This window comes from Stegostoma tigrinum, chromosome 23 (genome assembly GCF_030684315.1).
Source record: "Stegostoma tigrinum isolate sSteTig4 chromosome 23, sSteTig4.hap1, whole genome shotgun sequence".
Taxonomy (NCBI): Eukaryota; Metazoa; Chordata; class Chondrichthyes; order Orectolobiformes; family Stegostomatidae; genus Stegostoma; species Stegostoma tigrinum.
The window spans coordinates 13043276-13070487 of NC_081376.1; the positions used below are offsets into that span (position 1 = coordinate 13043276).

At 40.9% G+C, this 27212-nt stretch overlaps 1 protein-coding gene across 1 annotated transcript in view; it reads right to left on the reverse strand.

The window, feature by feature from the left end:
* The window catches only part of sdk1a (sidekick cell adhesion molecule 1a), a 752575-nt gene that overhangs the window by 37323 nt on the left and 688040 nt on the right, over nt 1-27212 (reverse strand). Inside the window, exons 38-39 of the mRNA XM_059653924.1 lie at nt 5757-5894; nt 3062-3223 (exon numbers count right to left, since the gene is read on the reverse strand). Of these exons, the coding sequence (XP_059509907.1) occupies nt 3062-3223; nt 5757-5894 (300 nt within the window). The remainder of the gene's footprint in view (nt 1-3061; nt 3224-5756; nt 5895-27212) is intronic.

Genomic DNA, 27212 nt, shown 5'->3' on the forward strand with positions numbered 1-27212 from the left:
AAAATACTCCAACTGCAGCCTCAAAAATGTCCTGTACGACTGCAACATAACTTGCCAAATCTGTGCCCTGACTGATGGAGGCCAGTCTGCCAAAAGCTTTCTTCACTGCCCTGTCGACCTGTGACTCCACTTTCAGAGAAACGTGCTCCAATGTCCCTCTGTTCCATTACACTCCTTAAGGCCCTACCATTAACCATGAAACTCATACCTGGATTTGACTTTTCAAAATGCAACACCTCACACTTTTCTCTATTAAACTCCATTTGCCATTTCTCGGCCCACTTCCCCAGCTGATCAAGATCTTGCTACAATTTCTGATAACCTTCCTTACTGTTTACAATACTGCCTATTTTAGTGTCATTTGCAAACTTACTAATCAGGCCTTGTACGTTCTCATTCAAATCATTGATATAGATAACAAACAGCAATGGGCCCAGTGCCGATCCCTGAGGCACACCGCTAGTGACATGCCTCCAGTCCAACAAACATCCTTCCACTATTACCCTCTGCTTCCTACCATCAAGCCAACTGCATGTCCAATTTGCTATCTCTCCCTGGAATCCCTGCGATCTAGCCTTCAAGAGCAGCTTACCATCTGGAACCTTATCAAAGGCTTTACTGAAATCCAGATAGACTGCATCTACTGCCCTGCCCTCGTCAACCTTCTTGGTCACTTCATCAATGAACTCTAACAAATTTGTGAGCCACGATCTCCTACACGTAAAGCCATGCTGACTACTCCTAATCAAACCCTGTCTTTCTAAATGCATGTATAAATTACCCCTCGGAGTCTTCTCAAGTAGTTTACCTACCACAGATGTTAAGCTCACTGGTCGATAATTCCCAGGTTCTTCTGCAGCCCTTCTTGAATAAGGGCATAACATTTGCTATCCACCAGTCTTCTGGGACCTTACCCGTGGTTAACGATAATGCAAATATATCAGCCAGGGCCCCTGCAATTTCTATCCCAGCCTCTTGCAGGGTTCTTGGATATATCTGTTCAGGACCAGGAGATATATCCACCTTCATACATTCTAATACTTCCAACATCTCCTCTGCTGTGATATGGACTGTCCCCAAGATATCGCCACTAACTTCCCCCAGTTCCCAAGTCTTCATTTCTTTCTCCACTGTAAACACAGAGGAGAAATATTCATTGAGGACCTTGCCCATTTCCTTTGGTTCTTGAGTTCTCTCTCTAGTTACTCTTTTTCCTTTAATACATTTAAAGAATCTCTTTGGATTCACCCTAATCTTCTCAGCCAAAGCTTTCTCATGCCCCCTTTTTACCCTCCTGATTTTCTTTTTCAGTAAACTCCTGTTTATTTCCAGGGCTTCCCTTGATCCCAACTGTACCTGACCATGCCTCCTTTTTTCTGGTCAAAGCCTCAAGATTTCTTATCATCCAGGGTTCCATATTGTTGCCAATCTTGCCCTTCACCCTCACAGGAACATAAAGACCTTAAACTTTACCTATCACGCTTTTGAAGGCCTCCCACTTGCCGGAGGTCTCTTTGCCTGCAAACAACTACTCCAATCAACCCCTGATTCAGTGAGAGGATTGGCAGCAGGGGATGGAGAGAGAAGCATGCTGCCACCTTCCTCACCTTGCTGCTGACTCCACCTTGGTATTGTGACCACATGCCCCTCGGTTTTCTGTTTGTGGCCTCCTAATCATCAGAACTTCACACACTACACAAAGTTGCTCAACTACAGGGGTCCTGGCCATTATAAATGTAATATTTACAAAATATAGGAAAGTGGCACATAATTAGATGTCATGTAATCAAAGCTCCAAGAACACATACAAGCAGAGTTGGTAACCCTACTTGAAACTAATGGTGCTAGATAAAAGAGTTTACTACCATTCCCAACACTGATTGATGGTTGGTGTAAAACTAAATGCAAGTAAGTGGTAAACAGGAAATTGAAATACTGTGAGGTAATTTGGGAAACAAATATTGCTTTGATTGTCTCTTTTGTACGTAAGTATATTTTTATGATTAATTTTGCTGTTACTGATTTATTTTGGTGAATGAAGACTGTCACTGTTTATATACCCCATAGCAAACAGGAGATGGATTGGGCTAAGGGATGGTTCAAGTTTAAATGTCAGGAAATCTGTCTCTAGGGAGCATTCAACATTTCTGTGATGACAGATTGTGTTCTATGGGTGTCCTTTCTTGGAAGAGGAGAGGCACTTCGTTGTAGTACATAAATCATGCTCTGACAGTGCAGATAAGAGGGAGCCTATATTAAATATAAGAGTTGATTAGGCTCATGAGACCAGGCAACATGTAAAAACAGCGTGTGCTTTCATCAGCTATGTTCTTTTTAGAACATTCTGTGGTCCAGGAGCTGGGGTGCATCCCATAGCCTCATGAAGTAAACCGTTGGCCATTGTTTGAATTGGGCCTCAGTTCTCTTGCACGATTGTTTTCTCACCTCTGTCCAATTGCTGATCTCCGGCCTGCTCAGCATTAATTGCTTGATGTCACCCCTCAACCTCAAGCCTACTCTGTGATCACATAAAGCCAAATCCATTCCCAACTCTTGATCTCTGGTCTGCACATGCCCAAGGCCCAAGGGGGAAGAAATAACAGCAAAACATGCATATGACATGTACTGGTCCAACTTGTTTATATTCCTCAGGACAGTGCTCCAGTATGACCAGCAGACCAGCATGTCCATTTCCAAGTTTTTTTTTAAACTGCTGCTTCATTCTGAGTGGAACAACAACCACTTTCTGCCAACTGCACCTTCATCACCATTGCTAACCTCTCCTGACCTGTCGTGGATGTTTTCTAATTGCTGCAGGCCAACGGAGCTGCTGCCTGCCAACCAGGTTTTCCAGCCTGGTAGATGGTCAGGCTGACAATCCAACTGGCTAACAGGCAAGAAAAGAGAGAAAAAAATCTGTAATGAGGTCCTGCATTAATATCTGTATGATCACTGAATCTTTGGGGCATCCCTCAAACTACCACCATGAAAAACCTAATCAGGATCAGAGAGTTAATCCAGTAATATCAAGATACAGGCTAATACAACTTCAGAGTTTTACCTTCTTCTGGTCCTGGTGTAACGTTAGCCTTTATCTCAGGGCCAAAGGTATAGGTTCTGGCTCGGACACGAAAGCTGTAGGAGACCCCCTTAAACAAATCCCGAACCTTCAACCAGCGTTGGTTGTTGCCTCTAAGGTCGACCGTCACCACTTTACTCACACCTAAACAAAAGAATGAATGAATAAAGAAACGATCCCAAAATAATGAACAATGCTGTGTCTCAGAACCAAAGGAAAATGTTAGCATCTGAGAATAGTACAATTTCAGTCTATGCTAAAGACCTTTGCTACCCACTTAGGTTGAATTAGAAACTCACTAGAGGTAATTTAGAATTTGTTCAGAAGTGTAAAGCAATGGTCACTTTAAATAAACAAAATCTCTGAAAGAAGTGTGAATTTTACAAATCAGAAACAAAAATAGAAGTAGCTGGAAAAGCTCAACAGGTCAGGGAGCATCTGTTGCGTGCCATCAGAGACTACATTGGGGAAATTAAGCCCAGACTGGGTGACTGCTTTGCAGAATACCTGATTGATTGACTATTGTCATGTGTACTGAAGTACTGTGAAAAACGTTGTTTACAAGCAGTACAGGCAGGTCACACTAAGCAAGGATGTACAGCTCAAAACAAAACTTTACAGAGGCTTACAGATTACATTGCACAAGGCATGTGCTAGGTGAGATCAACGTTAACAAAATCAGCATTGTTTGAGGCCAAAGAGTCCATTCATCAGTCTAAATACAGCTGGGAAGAAACTGTTCCTGAACCAACTTGTGCGTGTGTTCAGGTTTCTATATCTTCTGCCTGAAAGAGATTGTAGGTGGTCATTTCCAGGGTGCAATGGGTCTTTGATGATGTTGCCAGCCTTTCCGCGGCAGCAAGCCATGCAAATGGAGTCCATGGATGGAAGGTTGGCTTCTGTGATGGTTTGGGCTGTGCACACCACCTTCGGTAGTTTCTTATGGTCCTGGGCGCAGCAGTTGCCATAACCAGGCTGTTATGAACCCAGACAGTACACTTTTAATGTTGCATCTGAAGAAATTGGTGAGGGACCTTATGGCTGTGCCAAATTTCCTGAGCCGCCTAAAGAAGAGGTGTTGTTGTGCCTTCTTGACTGTTGTATTTACGTGCGAAGTCCAGGACAGGTCGTCAGTTAGCATAACTCTGAGGAACCTGATGCTCTTCACTCTCTCAACCTCAGTTCCGTTGATGTAGATGGGGGCTTGTTCTTGTCCTTTCTTTCTTAAGTGAATGATCAGTTCTCTAGTTTTGCTGACGTCGAGACAGCTTGTTTTCATTGCACCACATCACCAAGCCCTCTATGTCCCTTCTGTAGTTTCAGTAGTCATTGTTAGATATCTATATCACTATAATGATGTCGTCAGTGAACTTGTAGATGGTGTTTGGTCAGAATTTGGCAACACAGTTGTAGCTTTTGACGGAGTACAGTCGGGGACTGAGGACGCAACCTTGAGGAGCTCCACTTTTGAGTGTTACTGTGGAGGTGCTGCAGTTGCCTATCTTCACTGATTGCGGTCTGTGGGTCAGAAAGCCGAGGATCCAGTTGCAGAGGGCAGAGTTGAGACCAAGGTCACAGAGTTTTGAGGCCAGTCTGGAGCGTATAATAGTGCTGAAGGTGGAGCTATAGTCAATGAGCAGGAGTGTGACGTGGGTGTCTTTGATGTCCAGATGTTCAAGGGATGAGTGCAGAACTAGGGAAATGGCATTCTAACTGCAAAAAAGACCCTGCTACTTCAATAGATCATTGTGTTCTCTATCAACACTTCTGTCTCAGGCTTGCTGTAGTGCTAGCACTGCTTGGGAACTCTGCAGTCTTCAGGACTTAATATCGAGATCGATAATTTTAAGGCTTGAGCACTTCTCCCCATGTCCTTCCCCAACCTCCACACACCAGCCATTCTCCCAGGCTAATCCTTATCCACTCCTTTGTTGGTCCAACTGCTTTTTTCTCTCTCTAGGCTCTATCTTCACCTATCTTTTAAGATCATAGATCATCGAATCCCTACAGTATGGAAACAGGCCCTTTTGCCCCACAAGTCCACACCGACCCTCAGAGCATCCCACCCAGACCAATCCCCCTCTAACTCACCTAATCTACACATCCCTGAATACTGTTGGCAATTTAGTATGGCCAATCCATCCACCCACCCTGCGCATCTTTGAACTGTGGGAGGAAGCCAGAGCACCCGGAGGACACCCCACGCAGACATGGGGAGAATGTGCAAACTCCACACAGACAGTCACCCGAGGATGGATTCGAACGCAGGTCCCTGCTGCTGTGAGGCTGCAGTGCTAACCACGGAGCCACTGTGCTGCTTCGTTTACTTAGTCCCTCTCCCTGACTCTATCTTTTCCATAAATACCAAGCTATCCCCAGCCTCTGTCAGTTCTGAAGAAAGGGCAATGGACCTGAAACATTAACTCTGATTTTTCTCCACAGAGCTGCCAAACCTGTTGAGATTTTCCAACAATTTGTTTTTGTTGTCAATTAAAATAAAATTGAAGAAGCATGTAAAATGAGCTGCTCCAACTGATATTATCCTTTTATACTTTTGTAGAAACTAAAAATTAACCTCAATTTATTTTGAAAAGAATTAGCGTGCGGATTTCTACACAGCAGAGAAATAAGATTTTCTGTTTAACAATGTGTCTAATAATCATAGCAAGTATTATACCTTGTACTGATTCCAATGGTTCATAAACCAATCTGTATCCCTCAAGAACTCCATTGGGCATTGGTGGCTCTCCCCAAAACACTTTCAATGTATTGGAGGTAACTTCTGTAAATGTGATATAACTAGGAGCACTTGGAGCTGGTGAATCAACAAAATACAAAAAGACATACATAAATATATTTTAAAGGAGTACTTTCAATTTTACAGTCACTGGTTAATTCACTGTCTCCATGACATTAAAAATTTGAGTATTGCAGGTTAAAATACTCTTTAACAACAGTTAAAAGCGGGTATGTGTAGACATGATTTTGGATCTATTTTCGTAATGTTTGTGCTACAGCTTGAAGGGAATTTTTCTCTTGTAGGATATGCACTTTACTCTGTGGTGAGGACTTTGCTTGGCCTGTGAATAAATAAAAATACTGCAGACTCTACCACAGTCTGAATTAACACAGATGCTTTGTGCAATATGTTACAATAGGCTGGTTATGGCAGAACCACTTGTTAAAGAACTATTCAAGAAACCTCTAATAAAAGACTGAAAATTAGTGAGAAAAGGACATTGGTGAGAAGGTAAATTTGTTGAAGCCGGTTTCCTCCATACAGCACTGTTAGCCAATTGGCAATGGTCCAAAGGTTATTGTACTGAATAATCCTGACAACTGTGCCAATGCAGTTTTTAATCAGAGGTTTCCTTAACATTTCTTAAACAATGATGCCTCTGCCACAATCAGTCCTTCATAACGTACCACATTTGGCATGTATTTATTCAGTCTTTAGCACAGTGTGTAGCAAATTTTCATTCAGACACCAAGGAAAATGGGGAAAAATGCATATTCCTACAGGCAGAAAAAAATCTGTTCGGCAGAAGCGCATGGGAAATAGATATAAAATGATGTTTTGATGATTGTGCCAAAGACAAAGTTTGTACCATCTGCTTAACGATTTTTATTTTAATCGCTCTGCTGATTCTAATGTCAGGTGGCACTGGACCCATGACTCCAGAGGGTTCATGACTTATTGTGTTGTTCATATGAATACATAAGCTTTCTTCAAATCATACCCATGTTTTGCAATAATTTTACCAATAGTAATTGATGGTGGATGAGGACAGCTCAAGTGGATAAAAGTTAGTTTACTTTAAGTGATTCTGCTTCCCCTACTGATAGTAACAAATAAAGAGGAATGTAAATTCGCTCAGACTGAGATGAAAGATTTTATTGTTGTATAATACAAAGTACATTAAAACACAGTTAGAAAGGATTATGAACCAAGAGCAACCACATTCATTGAAATAATTTTTCTTTTTCATTTTCAGCCTAAAAACTTCTTCCATCTGTCAAAAGTAAATGCTGCATGAATAAAATCAGTGTCTGACTGCACTCCTCTGGATCACGAAGTGGCTGACTAAGAAATCCAATAGGATATATTTCAATGCAAAAATTATTTTCATTTTGCAAGCTAATATTGTGATATAAGGTGTGTGATTGATATACGTCTTAATATCATTTATTTTAGAGTTTGAATTTTTAACTAGTGCCATGTGGGTTTTGTTTGTGTGTGAGAGAGAAGGTTTAATGATTAACTTGTCAGAATCTCTGAAGCCATAACATTTTAAAAAAAAACTAGTAAGAGAGAGACTTTCTGGAGTGATAATAGCAATTTGTCTACATTGGGAGAACATTTCATGAGGACAGAGTAAACACTGAGGATCAAGATGATATATGTTTGCTGACCCAAACAAACAGACAAAACGGGCCCAGAAACCATAACCACTCTCTCCTACATCAAAGACATTTCCGAAATGACTGCCAGACTACTTGGACCTCTTGGCATCAGGGTAGCCCACAAACCCACCAACACACTAAAACAGCAGCTAATGTACTTAAAAGACCCTATATAGACAACAAGCAAAACGAACGTCATCTACAAAATACCTTGCAAGAACTGTGACAAACACTACATTGGACAAACAGGCAGAAAGGTAGCCACCAGGATACATGAGCATCCACTAGCCACAAAACGACAGGACCCACTATCACTCGTATCCTTACATACAGATGAGGAAGGACACCACTTTGATTGGGACAACACATCCATCCTAGGACAAGCCAAACAGAGACATGCACAAGAATTCCTAGAAGCATGGCATTCCAACTGGAACTCCATCAACAAACACATAGATTTGGAGCCAATCTACCATCCCCTGAGAAAAAGAACAGGAAATGACATCACCAACGCAGAAAATGACATCACCAACCCAAGGAAACCTAACCAGATAAATAGAAAGCGGGACCTAACACCAGCGCTTCGTCAGAGGCTCACTGATGATGTTACCTAGAATGGTGACGAAACGTCTGAAAACTAACCTTCCAGCTCAGCGAGCAAACTCACATCCAGAACCTCAACCTGAGCTACAAATCTTCTCAAAACTCGATTGCATGCTTGTATTCAGTGAAAGACCAACTTTTTAAATAAAAAAGAACAAAATATGATCCATCAAGCCAGGTTTCATTCTGGGATTGGACTTTGAATGATAACATCAGCTAGGTCCTAACAATATCTAGTACAACACTATCATAAACAGGTAGGCAGTTAAATGAGCAATTGTGAATTTAAGATTAAATAACTATAGGATCAGTAATATTTTTACATCAGTTGGTCCTTGTTTTTTTTTTTTCTGTATTTGTAGAAAGAGTGATGAACTATCTAGATCTAACATTTCCCTTGCATGTAGGTTATTAACTCTTGCCCATGAATTTCTTTTTGTGAAAACAGCAACAAAAAGAGAAAGTAGGAATTGCAGATGCTGGACATCTGAGATAACAAGGTGTAGAGCTCCATGAACACAGCAGGCCAAGCAGCATCATAGGAATAGGAAATTTTGTTATCCTGTACTTCTTCACTCAAGCTTTCTTTTCATTGAGAAAGTAAAGCAGAAATAACCATCTGTATGCAATTGGTCCAGTTCCACAGAGGCTATAATTGAATGATGATATAGCTAGACTAAGTTCTTGGAATTTTCATTCACTTGCATTTGGGAGTCAGACAGAACCTCTTGCTGAATAGTCAAATGATGTTCTTCTCCATAATGAATCAAATAAACAGGTAACAGTTCCTATATCATGCAGCCTAGATATTCTGATAGTTAGAGTGTTGTTGGAGCTGATTAGAATGGAGCTATAACTCAGCACTGTGCAGAATTCTAGTTGCAATGGACTCCATGGGAAATGCCCAGCAATTTGAAGATTCTGACAGGCAATTCTCCTGCATCTGGAGCCGTCTGAAACAGTCTGTTAAAATTAGGAGATAATCTATTTGATAATCTACACCCCAGTATACTTAAGGAAGTGGATCTAGAAATAATGGATACATTGGTGGTCATCTTCCAAGATTCCTTAGACTCTGGAACTGTTCTTGTAGACTGGAATGTAGCTAATGTAACCTCACAATTTAAAACAGGAGGTAGAGAGAGAGAAAACAGGAAATTACAGACATGTGAGTCTGACATCAGTTATGGGGATGATGGTACAGCCTGCTATCAAGGATTTTATAGCAGCGCCTAGAAAACAGTGGTAGAATCAGACATAGTCAACACAAGTTTACAAAAGGAAAATCATACTTGACAAATCTGCTGGAATTGTTCAAGGATGTAACTATTAGAGTTGATCATGCAGAGCTAGCGGATGTGGTTTACTTGGATTTTCAGAAGGCTTTCAACAAAGCCCCATGTAAGAAATTGATGTGTAAAATTAAAATGCATGAGACTGGTGTCAATGTCATGAGATGGACAGAAAATCAGCAGACAGGAAACAAAGAGTAGGAATATATGGGTTTTTTTCTGAATGGCAGGCAGTGCTACAGGGATCAGTACTCGGACCATATTTATTCACAAATACATGTTAATGATTCAGATGAGGGAACTGAATATTACATCTTAAAATTTGCTGGTGGCACAAAGTTGGGTGGAAAGGTGAGCTGTGATAGGGATGCAGATATGTTGTGATATGTGAGTGGGCAAATGCATGGCAGGTGCAGTATAGTTATACACTTCGGTAGAAAAAATAGGTTCGGCAGATTATTATTTGAATTGGTTTTAAATTGAGAGAGGAGACCTGGGTATTCTAATGCAACAGTCATTGCAAGTTAGTGTGCAGGTGCAACAAGCAGTAAAGAAGGTAACCTGTATGTTAGACTTTATAGAAAGAATTAGAATAGAGAAACAAGGATATCCTGATGCAATTATACAGGGCATTTGTGAGGCCTCACCTGGAACACTGTGTGCCATTTTGCTCAATTTATCTGAGGAAAGATGTTCTTGATATAGAGGGTGTTCAGTGAAAATTTACCAATTTGAATCTGGGATGGTAGGATGGTGGGATTGATATTTAAGGAGAGATTAAGTTGGTTAGGATTGTATTCACTGGAGATTTGAAAAATTAATAGGGATCCCATAGAAACCTACATCATCCTAACAGAACCAGACAGGCAAGATGAAGGAAGAATATTCCCAATGGTGGGGGAGTCCAGAACCAGGGGTTATAGCTTAAGAATATGCAGTAAACTTTTTAGGACTGAGATTAAGACAAATTTCTTCACCCAGAGAGTGATGAACCTGTGGAATTCATGACAACAGAACCCTGTTGAGGTTGAAACAATATGTATTTTCAAAGAGGAGGTAGATATATCTGTTTTGGCTAAAGGGATCAACAGATAAGTGGGGAGGACAGGGTTAGGATATTGAGCTCAATGATCAGACATGATCATACTGAATGGCAGAGCAGGCTCAAGGAATCAAATGGCCGACTCCTACTCTTATCTTCTGTGTTTCCAGGAGAATTTGAAGAGTTCCATTTCAGTTAAGCTAATAGTTAACAGGGATAATTTAGAGCATTAAAAACCTCGACTAACTGTGGGTTGATTATTAAGCTAGCCCCAATACTCATCACTGCCATCAATATCTTTTCTACCGTGGATCCCTGACAACCAGCACCCACTCAATTCAACACAATTCTTTCTCCCCTAGGATCCAATAATTCCCTTGTCAGCCCAGATATTCCTTCCTCCTTGCCAGATATAACACCCTCTTACCAGAACCCCAGTCACTTTCATCTAGTCTTCCCTGGCACCAGATTAATACCAACAACCTACGACCACACTCAAAATCCTTCTCCTCCCTCCTAAACCCAATTCCCCAAGCTCCCCCATTGGACCCAACACCTGCACTGCCATGGAACCGAAGGCAGCCTATTCACACACTACTGGACCTTTCCCTCCCCAACCCCAAACTCCCTAGATATTTTATCACAACTGGCACCCTGCCCATGTTCTTACTTGGTGCCTTAAACATTGGTGCCACCCCAAACTTACACTTTACATGCTTATCATTTCACAGTAACTGAAGTAGTGCCAGGCTCTGCTGTGAGACATTTAAAACATAGGACATAGAATCACAGAATCCATTCGGCCTTTTGAGTCTACATCACACCTCCAAGAGCACCCTACTCCCCTATCCAAATCCCATACCTCCACATTTATTAATTATCAGTAACCCAACTAACCTGCACAACCCTGGAAATTACAGGACAGTTTAGCATAGCCAGTCCACCTAACCAGCACATCTTTGTAATGTGGGAGGAAACCAGAGCATCTGGAGGAAACCCATGAAGACACAGGGAGAACGTGCAAACTCCACACAGATAGATACCCAAGGCTGGAATTTAACCCTGGTCCATAGCTAACCACTGAGCCACTGTGCTACGTGGCACAATGACTGCTGCAAATGGGGTGTGGTTTCATTTCCTCTGACAGTCCTGGGAACTGTTTGGTTTCAGGTGTGATCTGCATTTTTGAAGGAATCCTTGGTTGGATATGCTGCCTAGAAATGCAGGGCTGACACCTTAAGGATAAAAAGTGTAGCAGAGGGGCAATCTGACTGTGATTACCACTCCTTGGAATATCTTGGCCATGTGACTGTTAAAAAGAGAACACCATAGACTAAATGATGCTTATCTTAACAAAGAGATTTAATTTTGTTGAATAATTTTCAGCAAGAAAATCTACAAAAGTAAGGAGCGCACATTAAAATCCTTGTAAACAGCATGTGAATTCTAAAGAGGATTTCATCTTCAATTCTCAGTTGCACATTAAAGTCTATAACAGAAAGCTTATTTCTTCTGAGCTTTCTTTATAATTTCATTTTGACTGTTACATAAAAGGATTCAGCCTTCATTATAGTAATTCATCTATTAATGACCATTTTCATATCACTAAGTATGTCGCTGTGCTAAAATTGATGGTACTGATTCAATATTGGACAATTAACTGTCAGACAAACAGGATAACGTAGACTTGAAATCTGAATTCTCACAATACATAATGGTTCATATATTTTGGTGAGAGAAACTGAAAAGAGATGCAACAATGAATAAAATATTTGTGAATGCAAATAATAATTCCATTTCCTGTGAGAAAAAAGTAACTGATCTGATTTGTCTATCTTAAATTTGCCAGAGAACCAAAAATAATTAATTTCCATTGTTTTCCTGTTTTCTCCTCCCTTCCAGACATTTATGTTGAGGAAGAGTTGATTTTTCAACACAGAAGGCCAGACCTGCAGCTATCATAATTGCTATGACTAAACAGCAACACCATTATTACCCTATTTATGCAACAATCAAATGGGGTCATACAGTCACACAGCATGGAAACAGATAGTTCAATCCAACTAGTCCATGCTGACCATTTTGAACTCTGACACATTAGGGAAAATACCTTTGCTATTCACCTTATCTGTGCTTCTCATGATTTTAGAAACCTCAATAATGTCACCCCTCAACCTCCAACGCTCCAGTGAAAAAAGGCTCAGCCTACCCAGCCTCTCCTTATAACTCAAACATTCCAGTCTCAGCATCATCCTGGTAAATCTCTTCAGAACGTTCTCTAGTTTAGAAATATCCTTCCTATAACAGGGCGATCAGAACTGCACACAGTACTCCAGAAGATGCCTCACCAACGTCCTGTACAACCTCAACACGACGTCCCAACTCTGACACTCAAAGGTCTAAGCAATGAAAGCAACTGAGCTAAAAGCTTTCTTAACTACCCTGTCTAACACTGATGCAAATTTCAACAAATTATGTAGTGAACTCCTTGATCTTTCTATCCAACACTAACCAAGGCCCTACCATTAATTATAATACCTTAGGTTTATCCAAATTATACTCCACTTGATGCTCCTCTGTCCATTGACCAAAATCTCTTCGTAATTTTAAATAACTTTCTTCACCGTCCGCTGTACCACCAATTTTGATGTCATCTGCAAATTTACTAATCATATTCTCACCCAAATCATTCACACAAATGACAAACACCAATTCCTGTAATGGTCTTTGGTCATCAAGCAGTTACTATAGGTATTTTTAACACCCCGTTCAGAGGTATTATGACACAAATCTGGAGCATGTGGGACTTGAACTCAGGCTTACCTCCCTCAGAAGTAGAGATTCTAGCGCCGCACCACAACTGCAGTTCCTTATATGCTTGCATAATTCTAATGATGCAGGGAGGCCACATTTTTATGTATCTTAACAGCTATTGGATATAATGTCTACTGAAAAATCTTTGCAAACACAGCAGACCTTATCCATGTGCATGGGAATAACATAATGTTTATTATATCTCTAACTGTGCAACAGGGACAGTAAATAGCAATGCCAAATCATAAATTAGCCTGTATCCTTGAATTTAATTGCAGAGCTCTCTCAAATTATAGAGTTATAGAGTCATACAGCATGGAACCAGACCCTTTAGTTCAACTTGGGCATGCCGACCAAGTTTCCCAAACTAAACCAGTCTCTCTTGCCTGCATCTGCTGTACATACCTATAAACCTTTCCTATTCATGTACCTATTCAAACGTCTTTTAAATATTGCAGTTATATCTGCATCTACCACTTCTTTTGGAAGTTTATTCCACATGAGAACCACAGTGTGTGAAAACGTGCACTCAGGTTCCTTTTAAATCTTTCTCGTCTCACCTTAAAAATATGTCCCCTAATTTTGATATTCCCCCACACATTAAGGAAAATACCTTTGCTTTTCATCTTATCTATGCCCCTGGTGATTTCATAAGCCTCTATAAGGTCACCCCTCAACCTCCTATGCTCCAGTGAAAAAAGGCTCAGCCTATCTAGCCTCTCATTACAACTCAAACCTTCCAGACCAGCCGTATGTTGGTAAACTTTTTCAGAATCCTGTCCTGTTTAATAATATCTTTCCTATAAGAGGGCGATCAGAACTGCACACAGTACTCCAGAAGATGCCTCACCAGCGTCCTTTACAACCTCAACATGACGTCCCAACTCCTATATTCAAAGGTCTGAGCAATGAAGGCAATCATGCTAAAAACCTTCTTAACCACCCTACCTACCTGTGGCACAAATTCCAAAGAATTACATACCTGAACCTCTAAATCTCTGTTCTACAACACTAGCCACAGCCCTACCATTAATTGTATAAGTCCAGCCCTTGTTTGTTTTACGAAAATGCAATACCTCATGTTTATCCAAATTATACTCCACTTGATGCTCCTCTGTCCATTGACCAAATTGATCAAAATCTCTTCGTAATTTTAAATAACTTTCTTCACTGTCCACTGTACCACCAATTTTGATGTCATCTGCAAACTTACTAACAAGCCTCCTATGTTCTCATCCAAATCACTGATACAAATCACCAACAAAACTGAGCCCAGAACTGATTCCTGTAATGGTCTTTAGTCATAAAGCAGTTCCTATAGGTACTTTTAATTGACTTGTCCAGAGGTGTTATTACACACATCTGGAGCAGCTGTGTCTTGAACTCAGGCTTACCTAGCTCAGGGGCAGGGACACTAGCACTGCACCAGAAGAGTAGTTCCTATATGTTTGCATGATTCTAATGCTACAGGAAGGCCACATTTTTGTGTATCTTAGGAGCTATTGTATACTGTGTTTCCTGAACATTCTTGGCAAATACAGCATATTGTTTGATTATAGTAGCTCTAACTATGGAACAGGGACAGTAAATAGCAATGTCAGATTACAAATTAGCCCACAACTTTGCAATTTAATTGCAGAGCTCTCTCAAATTATGTGTCATAGGTTCATACAGCATGGAAACAGACCCTTTGGTTCAACTCAGGCACACTGACCAAGTTTCCCAAACAAAACTAGTCCCACTTGTCTGCATTTGGCTTGAACCCTCTAAACCTTTCCTCTTCATGTATCTATCGAAATATCTTTTAAATGTTGAAACTGTACCGTATCTAACACTTCCTCTGACAGTTCATTCGACATATGAACCACTCTGTGTATGAAAAAATTGCCCCTCAGGATTCCTTTTAAACCTTTCTCCTCTCACTTTAAAAATATACTCCCTAGTTTTGAACTCCCTCACCCTAGGGAAAAGACATTTGCTATTCACCTTGTCTGTGCCCCTGATGATTTCATAAACCATTGTAAGGTCACCCCCAAGCCCCTACGCTTCAGTGAAAAAAGATGCAGCCTTCTTATACTCACACCCTCAATTCCTGGCAACATGCTGGTAAATCCTTTCTGAATCCTCTCTAATTTAATAATATCCTTCCTATAGCAGGGCCACCAGAACTGTAAACAGTACTCCAAAAAAATATTATCCATGTACTGTTATCAATAACAAATCCAAATTCTTGAACTTTGGTATTGCAAACTTATAGACAATTATAAATCCATCTTTAGCTGTGTTGTTGGAAATAAAATTAGTTGGCTTTTATGCTTGTTACTACCATTGTTTCAGACACACTGTATAAACTATGGTGAGTTTTGATATACCCAAATTTATCAAGCTGCTGTTAGAAGTTAATCTGCAACAAGGTAGCAACAGCTCACAAAATTAAATGAGCAATTTGACAAATTGAGGTTTCAGGATTGTTTCAGTGCTGCTGTCTTGACGAATCTGGGTCACATGTGCCACATACCCATATGTTGGCAGACCTCCTGTCTCTTACTTAAATGGTCGTAGCTTAAATGGGTGCTACTGCATGCAGAATGGGCAGAATAAGATACTGTCTTTCCTTTTGTTTTCAGAGTATAATTGATTGAATCCTTCCAACAGCCAAGTATATGATACTAGCATCCATTGATTCACAAATTCCATGCCACCCATCTAGCATCAAACTGAATTTCATCAGCAGGTCATTTGTTTTCCAAGAAAAGACATCACAAATTTGACCTCGACAATCATGACCGTCACATTGTTTGTACTAATTTCCTCTGTCAGGTCAGCCAAGTGTAATCAGACACTATCTTAAAAGTATCACTTGGGCTTATTTCTGAAACACATTTTATAGCTAAAACTGAAAGACTTCTGCTGATGCCAGACTAATTATTAACTGACTATTGCGGAAAATAAAAGTTTATGCTGTAGGGGGTAACATTTTGGCATGGATCGAAGACTGGCTGACCAAAAGGAAACAGAGACTAAGAATAAATCAGTCTATTTATGGTTGGTTGGCAGGATGTCATGAGCAGTGTGCCTTAGAGGTCGATGATGGGGCCTCAACTCAATTTAAACAAAAAGACCGAAGGTATTGTAGTTAAATTGGTGAATGACAGAAGATAAGTAGAATAACAAGTTTGAACAAGACATAAGGAACTTACAAAGAGGGACTGAAGGTATTGCAGTTAAATTGGTGAATGACAGAAGAAAGGTAGGAAAGCAAGTTGTGAAGAAGTAATAAGGAGCATACACAGGGATATATAGATCAATTAAATCAGTGGGCAGAGATTTGACAAATGGAGTTCAAGATGGGAAAATATGAAATTGTCCATTTTGGTAGTAAGAATAAAAGCAGAAAGATTATCTAAATGGTGAGAAGTTGCAGAACTCCGAGATGCAGAGAGATGTGAGTATTCAGTGCATGAATTACGAAAGGTTAATATACAAATACAGCAAATAATCAGAAACGCTAACAGAATACTATGTTTTATTGCAAGAGAAATTCAAAGCAAGATTGGAGGTTACACCAATTATACAGGGCATTAGTGAGACAGCATTTGGAGGACGGTGCGCAATAGTGGTCATTATACGTAGAGAAGTATGTTAATGCTTTGGAAGCAGTTCAGACAAGATTTGCTTGTATTAGTGAATTGTGTTATGAGGAAAGACTAGACAGGCTCGGCCTATATCCTCTGAGTTTAGAAAAGTCCAATGTGGCTAAGTTGAAACATACATAATCCGGAATGGATTTGACCAGGTGAAGGCGAAGAGGATGTTTCCTCTTATGACTGCACCTAGAACTAGGAGTCATAATTTTAAAAAAGTCACCCATTTAAACAGGGATGAAAAAAACATTTTTCTCTCGAGGGCTGAGTGTCTTTTGGAATTCCCTTCCTCAAAAGACAATGGATACAGAATCTTTAAGTATTTTTAAGGCAGATGTAGGTAGATTCTTGATTACCATGAGGATGAAAGATAATCAGAGGTATGCAAGAACATAGACTTGAAGTCAGAATCAATTCAGCCGTGGTCTTATTGAATGGTAGATTGAAAGGGATGAGTGGCTGACACTTGTTTTTTGTTCGCAAGTTCGTAAGACAACACTTCAGAGCTGCCACATTTGCACATTGAACTGCAAGCATGCAAGGTCACAGTTTGTGATATTAAAAAGTGCCCATTTTTGGGAGGACAACACCATAATGGTCACTCACTTCCAGAATTTCACTTGGGCAATGTGGCACGAACATTGTGGCTGTACAACATACATTTGGATAAGGTTACATAACTCAGAACTTCTTTTTGAGGCCTGACACATCCACCTCCCTATGAAGCCTCCATGGAACACTGTGTCAGGGTATAACATCACACTTCATGGTGAGTGATGTGCGAGCTCAGGAATGCTGTTCATGAAATGATGTCTTCTTTCTGACATGTCCCACAGATTAACTGCTCACATGTCTCACACTGGTTGCAGTCCCTATGGCACTGCTTCAAATGGAAGGCAATGTCAAAGGAGAGAGTAATTTCAACATTGTTTGCATGAACAGCAAATACGTGTAGCTGCTACAAAAGTCCCAGAACGAGAAGCAGCAGGTGTAAATCCCTAAAAGCGGCAGAGAAGAATGTGCAATATCCTTATTTACTGGCCTTGCTGTCAGTTTCTACAGCTCTTGGAAACATAGTGCAGAATCAGATTAAGGATGTCTTGGATACCATCAAATGAACCGTGTCATCTGCTGGAGTGGGAACTGTGCTCAGAAGGACTGGGTGGACATCCAGGTAATGGCTGCTCTGAATTTTTATGCCAATGGCAGATTCCGAGGATCAACTTGGGATGTGTGTGGATCTGTCCTAATCCTTGACCCAGAAATGTATCTGGGATGTCATTGACGCTAGTTGCAACAGATCACATCTTCAACTGTTCATAATCTTCCCATGACAAGAAGCATCAAGCAGGCAGGTAGTGGTTTCCCATAGGTGCAGGATGTTTTGCTTTGAGATCATCCAATAATTAACTCACAGAGGTCATCAATGGAACTGGCTTCTACTCCATCAATGCTCCAGTTATATCTGACTGGATTTTGAGGTCTCCACTAGACATCCTGGGAGCTGCCACGATGAATTCAATTTCCTGTGTCCTTCCAAGATCCTCAGGCATTATAATGATGAAACGGGCTCTGCTCCAAATATGGCTCATGACACATTTATGAAACCCTCTGAGTATTGCAGAATGAAGATACAATGCTGCCTCTGCTTCAACCAGAACCATAGTGGAAGTAACAAAAGGCCTGTTTAAGATGACATTTCAATGTCTGTACTGCTCCAATTGGTCCCTGCAAGATAAGCCCAGAGAAGGATGCTGCATTATTGTAACATGTGCTCTTAATATTATGGAGCCAAAAGAGAGGAGATATGTTCTAAATGCAGAGGAAATGAGGCAATGAGAGGAATCTTGTGAGAATGAGGAAGATCAGGACATTGACTAGGACAGACATTAAACAGGCCATAATAGAGCCATCCATCAAGAGAATCCAGAGAGGATCTAACTGAAACTTGCTTCTAGCATAAATGAACCTGGTTTGAAATTCCCTTAATCAGGTAACTTTTTGATGGTTACATAGAAAGCAGCCACTGTTTAATGCACAGTATGCATAGACATGGTTATTTTTCAGTCCTTGATATTTTCTGTTGCTGAATTAATGTTTCATTATCAGCTGTTTGTACGCTAGGCACATTTGTCTGATCCCACTTTCAAGTATCTTCACGTCACAGGCCATACTGACAGGGAAAAAGCACAAAGACGGTGCACTACGTTAAAAGCTACTGACCATGTGCAGCTCTTAAGGGTTTGGTCAACATATGATAACTAGGTGTTGTGGAGTGAAGTCCGTCAGGATAGGCAGCAGATTGAGGAGAAAACTGATGAACCTCTTTTTGATCCTTTCATCATTGGTTGTCTTTCAATGCTTCAGCATTGATGTAGAATGCTAAACTATCCTGTACTGCGTGAGCATCCTCAAAGACAGCATTCAACCTGAGAGACAAGGCATTTTCTCCAGCCAAGCCAAAGTGCTGAGGCAGAGTAGACATATGAACATGTCCCTTCCATGAATGGCAGTGTGATACCTGGAAAACTGATAGATACAAAGGCCTTTGCCTCCAGCAATGTGTGGAATCATCACTGATGCTGTACTATCACTCACAAGCCAGGTGTTAGTGTGGAAGATCTGTGCAGACCGTGCTCTAACACAATTCATGTTGTCTACATTAAAGTACAATGCCTTGGTTACAGCTATTAGTGTCACAGTTTAAGGAATGAGAGGTAGCAGAAGATCATGAACTTTTTTCCTGTGCCTCTATGCATTGCATTTTACCTGCTACAATCCATTGACCCAGGCTGCTACATTGGTCCAGACTGCCTTAGTCAGCGGGCATGGCCTTCTTTGCCAGTTAGGAGAATGTAGCACTGCCTTTTTCTTTATCATGCCATTCACTAACAGTTCCAAGTCCTTGTCGGCAAACCCAGGAACTAACTGCTCTTTGTTGGCAATTTCCTTGGGAATTGTAGTGCAGGACCACAGTGTCAAGGCCTGTTCCTGCTTGCAGCATCTGAAATGCTGTGGAGCTGGTGTTTAAGTATGACACTAGCAGCATGAACATGTCCACCTCTCCAGCTGTGCACTTCATAAGATGGGCACCGTACAGGTAAGTTGCTTAATTATTGAAAGGAAGAACAAAAGATTTTGTGAAAAATATTGCTGTGGCCAATGGAGGGCCAGGCGCCATGAATCTCAAACAAAAAAACTACCTAAAAATGGAAAAATTCAGTTCTATGAATGACTGACTGGCACTTTTGACAGTTAGACAGTTAAAGTCAGGTAACGTAGCTGGAACTGTTGAATGAGTTTGTAATCTGTAAGCAGTAAGCAGTCACTTGAGGAGCTGAACAAATAATTCTGCAACGGAATTAGCTGGGTACACCCAATGAGATTTCCGAAAGTTACATTACAGAACTCTGGGATATGGATATAAATTTATGTCTGTAATTTTGCATGTAATGTGTTCGCTGATCTTAATTATCTTTCAAGGGGATGTGCTAAGCTGAAACAAAGTTAAGCATATCCTTGGACTAAGGAAAGTTTCAGAAGTCACACAGCATTCACCTGCTGAAGGAGCTACACTCCAAAAGCTTGTGATTTCTAATAAACATATTGGACTATAACTGGGTGTTGTGTGACTTCTGACCCTGTAAACCCCATGCCAACTCCAGCACCTCCACGTAAGGTAAGTTTGGAAGAAGAACATCCTTTTTGGAAGTTACAAGGTAGAAAAAGACTCAAGAGTAAAAATTTGAAATTGATTAGTCTTTTAACAAGTTACATCACTCTAAGTCAAAACATGCCAGTGTTCAGGGCAGTTAGGGAAGGAAGGACAATACTTAACTCCAGTAAAGTGTAAAATGGTGCACGGCACAAAAGAGGCTTAGGAGAATGGGAAGTAAATAGAACAAGAAAGATGTTGGCTCATGGTGTTATGTATTGGGGAGTCAAAGGCTTTGGATGCAACCTTCATGTGAGAAAAGCTGCACATGTTGCAAGAACTAAGTGATTTCTACAGATTTGACTCAGCAACTATAGTTTAAGCATCATGGAAAAATGTCAAAGTGTGTTGTTCTCTGCAGACAGCAGCAAAATTATTTGTCAACTCTAACTGTAGGAGTGGAACCAACAATGATTCATCTTTCTAACTGTCAGATGCATATCTCCCTTAGGTGACAGCAGGGTTGTAAGTTTGGCTATTAAGTAATAGTGTATTGTTTAAGAATAAGTTTATCATTGTTATGATAGAAGAAAGCTCTCATGCAGTTCTGTAGTATCATCACTGTGAACCAATTTAGCAGTGACTCTTTGACATAATGACCCAGAAACAACATAACAAATTTGAGATTCTGGATTAACTGCAATGCAAAAATTGAGGGCTGAGCTCAGCAGTGAATCTAACAAACTTTGAAGTGATTTTGTTGTACTATAACACTTTCAAAAACTGTACGACACGGTTTTCGACCTGGTAAAAGAAAAAATGAAGATGGCGGTAATTATGGATTATCTGAGAGTCAGGTTAACTTGATGCTATTCAAATATAAGCATCATAAACAGCATAATATAAAATAATCAATGTACAGATCTGAGGCTTTATATTAATTCCATTGTGATCTCTGTTCATGTATTATGCCCATTAATTTCAAGTGTTTTTTTTCTGTTTTGGCAGGAGACAGCTTGAAAAAAATAGATTCACTAATGCTTCAATAAAAATGCTTCTGTGTGGTACTGAAGAAATGTATGATATTTCTAAAAGAGGTTCCGTAGGGTAGATCCACTATAATATTTCCTTCTTGTCCGAAAGCAACACTTTGCATGGTATACAGTCACAGAGTCATAAAGGCTGACATTACAGAAAAAGACCCTTTTTCTGCAATGATCAAGAACAACCAACAAACTATTTTAAACCCATTTTCCAGCATTTGTATGCCTTGGCATAGCAACTGTACATTGAAATACTTCTAAAATGTTATGAGGGTTTCTGTCTCTCTACCACCCTTACAGGTAATGAGTTCCAGATTCCCACTACTATCTAAGTGGGGGAAAATATCCTTAAATCCTTTGTGTAAACCTCTTGCCCCTTACCTTAAATTTATACTCCCTGGACATTGATCCCTCGACTAAACGGAAAATATCCTTCCTGTCTGCTCTGTATATGGCCGTCATAATTTTACACATCTCAATCATTCCCTTGCTCAGACTCCTCTACTCCAAGGAAAACAATCCCAGTCTGTCCGATTGGTCTTTGTAACTAAAACTCTCCAGTTCAGACAGCTTTATAATTAATTTCCTCTGCATCCCTCCTATAATACAAATACATCTCTCATGCACACTATAAACAAGCTGTGGCCTAACCAACTTTTCATACAGTTCCAGCATAATATTCCTGTTTTTAAACTCTGTGCCTTGGCTAATATAAACAAGTAATCCATATGGCTTCTTAACCACCTTATCTATCTGTCTCACTACCTTGAGGGACCAGGAGAAATGCACACCGAGGTCCCTCTGATCCTCAGTGCTTCTCAGGATCTGACCATTCACCATGTATTTCCTTGTCTTATTTCTGCCACCCAAGTGCATTAGCTCACACCTCACATTACCTCAAATCTGGATTGAATTTCACTTGTGACTGTTCAGCCCATCTGACCAATCCATCGATATCATTCTGTATCAAAGGATATTCTCCTCACTGTGTAACACCCTACCAATTTTCACATTATCCGCAAACTTACTGATCAACCTTCCTATATCCTGGCAGGACCCAACAGGACACGCTTACAGTCACAAAAATACCCCTCAACCATCACCATCTGCTACCTGACCCTCAGCCAATTCTGGATCCAAATAGTCAAATTTCCTTGAATCCCATGGGCTTTTACCATCGCTGGCAGTCTCACATGTGGGACCTTACCAAAAGCCTTGCTTAAGCCCAAGACTGCATCAAATGCATTGCTTTCAGCTACACACCAGGTCACTGCTTCAAAAAATTCAATAAAGTTAGTCAGACATGACCTCCTCTGAAGAAATTCATGCTGACCGTTTTTGATTAATCCCTACCTCTACAGTGGAGGTTAATTCAACCCCTCATAATTGCTTCCAATAGTTTCTCCACCAGTGACGTTAGACTTTCTGGCCTGTAGTTTCCTTGTTAATCACTTCTTGAAAAACAATACTGCAGTGACTGTCCTCCAGTCCTCTGACACCTCTCCCATGGCTAGAAAGAGGAAGTGAAAATGGCTGCAGTTATTGCCTACCTTGCTGCACCCAGTAGCCTGGGATACACTTCATCTATCCACGGATGTCCACTCAGAACCTCCTCTCTGCTAATTTTTAAAATGAAAACAGTCCATCTCCCTGATTTCTATATCCACATCGCTCCTTTCACTACTGAATGCCGACATATAGCATTCATTTCAAATGCTGCCAAAGTCCTCTGGCTCCATGTACAAATTACTACTGTGGTCCATAGTGGGTGCTACTTTTTCCCTGTTTATCCTTTTGTCCTCAATAAGACCGTGGATCTAGGAACAGAATTGAGCCATTGAGCCTGCTCCACTATCAATCATGGCTAATACATTTCTCAATCACATTATCCTGCCTTTTCCCTGCAACTTGATCTCCTTACCAATCAAGAACCTATCTATCTCTGTCTTAACGACGCTCAGTGACTTGGCCTCTGCAACCTTTTGTGGCAATGAGTTCCATAGATTCACTACCCTCTGGCTGAAGAAATTCTTTTTTGTCTCAGTCCTAAATGGTCATCCTTTCAGCCTGAAGCTGTGCCCTTGGGATTGAGTCTGTCCTACTAGTAGAAACATCTTCTCCATGTCCAATTTATTCAGGCTTTTCCGTATTCTCCAAGCTTCAATCAGACGTCTGTTCATTCTTCCAAATTTCATCAAGTATAAACCCAGAGTCCTCAACAGCTCCTCAAATGACAAGACTTTCATCCTGAGATCATTCTTGTAAATTTCCTCTGTACTCTTTCTAACACCAGCACGTTCTTCATTAGATACAGTTCGCAATATTCCAATGGATTCTGACCACAGCCTTATAAAGCCTCAACAGTGCATCTCTGCTCTTGTCATAGAGTTATACAATACAGAAACAGACAAACTCACCTGCACTGGCCAGACATGTGTCAGCATTTGGTCCACATCCTCTAAATCCTTCATACTGATATACCCATCCAGATGCCTTTTAAATATCGTAACTGTACCCACTTCCACCAATCCTCTGGCAGCTCATTCCATACATGCTCCACTCTCTAAGTGAAAAAGCTCTCCTTCTGGTCCTTTTTAAATCTCCCCCCATCTCACCTTAAACCTAAGTCCTCTAGTTTGGACTCCTCCAATCTAGGAAAAAGACCTTAGCTGTTCACCCTATTCATGGCCCTCATGACTTTATAAATCTCTAAAAGGTCACCCCTCAGCCTCCAACATTCCAGGTAAAAAAGCATCAGCCTATTCAGCCTCGCCCTATGACTCAAACCCTCCAGTCCTGGGAACATTCTTGCAAGTCTTTTCTGTACCCTCTCAAGTTTAACAATGTCCTTTGTGCACAAGAGCAACCAAACTTGTACGCAATATTCCAAAAGTGGTCTGACTAAGGTCCTGTACAGCCACCATATGACATCCCAACTCCTATACTCAACGTTACGACCAATGAAGGCAAGTGTGCCAATGTCTCCTTCACCACCCTGTCTACCTGAAACTCCACTTTCAAGGAACTATGCACCTGCACCCTAAGTCTTTTTGTTCAGCAACCCTCTCCAGAACCAGAACATTTACTGTATAAGACCTGCCCCGGTTTGCCTTACCAAAATGCAACACCTCATACTTATCTGAACAGAATTCCATTTTCCAGTCCTCAGCCCATTGGCCTATCTGATCAAGGTAATAATCTCTAAAACTTTATATCAAGATCTCACTGCACACTGAGATAATCTTCTTCACCGCCCTGTACATCACCTATTTTCATGTCGTCTGCAAAATTAATAACTGTACCTCCTTTATTCACATTCAAATCATTTAGACAAATGACAAAAAGCAGTGGACTCAGCACTGATCCCAGTGGCACACCACTGGTCACAGGCCTCCAGTCCGAAAAACATTCTTCCTCCACCACCCGTCTCCCACCATCCTGCCACTATTATATCTAATTGGCTAGCTCCCACTGGATCGCATGTGACTTGACCTTACTAACCAGTCAGACATGTGGAACCTTGTCGAATGCATGAATATAGTTCACACAGACAACGTCTACTGCTCTGCCTTAATAAATTTTCTTTGCTGGCTCTTCAAAAAACTCAATCAAGTTAGTGAGACATGATTTCCCACACTCAAAGCCATGCTGACTATCCCTAATCAGGCTTTGCCTTTCCAAAAATGTGTGAAAATCCTGTCCCTCGGAATCTCTTTGAACAATGTACCCATTACTGCCATTCACCAGTCTATAGGTCCCTAGCTTTTCCTTACAGCCTTTCTTAAATAATGGCACCACATTAGACAACTTCCTATCTTCTGGCGCCTAACTCATGGCTATCAATGAGACAAACATCTCAGTTAGTTGTCCAACAATCTCTTCCCTAGCTTCCCATAAAGTTCTGGGAAACATCTGATCAGGTCCTGGGGACATAGCTACCCTTACGCGTTTTCAGACCTCTTGCACCTATTCTAGCCTTCTCAAAATGAATGCCAACATTGCATTTGCCTTCCTAACTGCTGACTGAACCTACGACACAAAGTGTGGGGCTGGATGAACACAGCAGGCTAAGCAGCATCTTAGGAGTACAAAAGCTGACATTTCGGGCCTAGACCCTTCATCAGAAACCTGCATGCTAACTTTAAGAGAATCCTGAAATAGGACTCCCAAGTCCCTTTGTGAGTCATATTTCTGAAGCTTTGCCCCCTTTAGAAAATAGTCTATGCCTCTATTCTTCCTAACAAAGTGCAAAACCTCACACTTTCCCACATTGTATTCCATCTGGCACATCTTTTCCCACTCCCCTAGCCTGTCCAAGTCCTTCTGCAGTCTCCCTACTTCCTCAACACCACCTGTTCATTCATCTTTGTATATCTGCAAACTTAGCAATAATATCCTCAATTCCTTCATCCAGATCATTAATATTTAGCAAACAGCTGTGGTCCCAACACTGACCCCTGTGAAACTCCACTAGTCACCATCTCCCATCCTGAAAAAGACCCCTTTATCTCCACTTTCTGCCTTCTGCTTGTCAGCAATCATCTATCCATGCCAGTATCTTGCCCCTAACAATATCAGCTGTTACTTTTACAGCTGCTTCCTGTATGGAACTTTGTCAAAGGCCTTCTGGAAACCCAAATAGATCACATCCACCAGTTCTCCTTTGTCTAACTCGCTCATTATCTCCTCAAAAATATTGTAACAGATTTGTCAGGCATGACCTTCCCTTGCCTTAGCCCTATTTTACTATGTACTTGCAAGCTTTCCGCAATCTCATTCTTAATAAGTGACTCTTAAATTTTATCCATGACTGAGATCAGGCTAACTGCCCTATAATTTTCTGTCTTCTGCACTTATCCCCACCCCCACCCACTTCCTGAATCGGGATGTTACATTAGTTATTTTCTAGTCCTCTGGGATCCTCCCTGATGTCAGTGAATCCTGAAAGATTAACACCAATGCCTGCACAATCTCCTCAGCTATCTCCTAACTCTTGGGTGTAGTCCATCCTGTCCAAGTGATTTATTCACCTTCAGATCTTTCACTTTGTCCTTAGTGATGACCACTACACTGAACTCTGCCCCTTCTGTCTGTCTTGAAGTTCTGGTATTCTCCTGGTGTATTCTACCATGAACACTGATGCAAAGTATCTATTCAGTTTTTCCACCATTTCTTTGCTCCCCATTACTTCCCCAGCCTCATTTTCCAGCAGTTCAGTGTCCACTCTTACTTCTGTCTTACCTTTTATATACCTTAAAAAACCTCTTACAACTTTCTTTTATATTACTAGCTAGCTTAACCTCACATTTCAACTCCCCCCCATTGGTTTTTCTAGTTGTTCTCTGCTAGCTTTTAAAAAGGCTTCTCAATCCTCTGGCTTCCCACTAATCTTCACCACATTGTGTGATTGTTCTTTTGCTTTTATGCTATCCTGACTTTCCTTGTAAACCATGGTCGCCTTTTCCTCCCCTCATTCTGCTGCTTCTTCCTGGGGATGAATTTCTGCTGTGCCTTCTTCTGTGACCCACAGAAACTTCTGCCATTGCTGCTCAACACTCTTCCCTGCTAGGCATCCCTTCCAATCAACTCTGGCCAGCAACTCCCTCAAAGTGCAAGATGAATTCTATTAAATTACG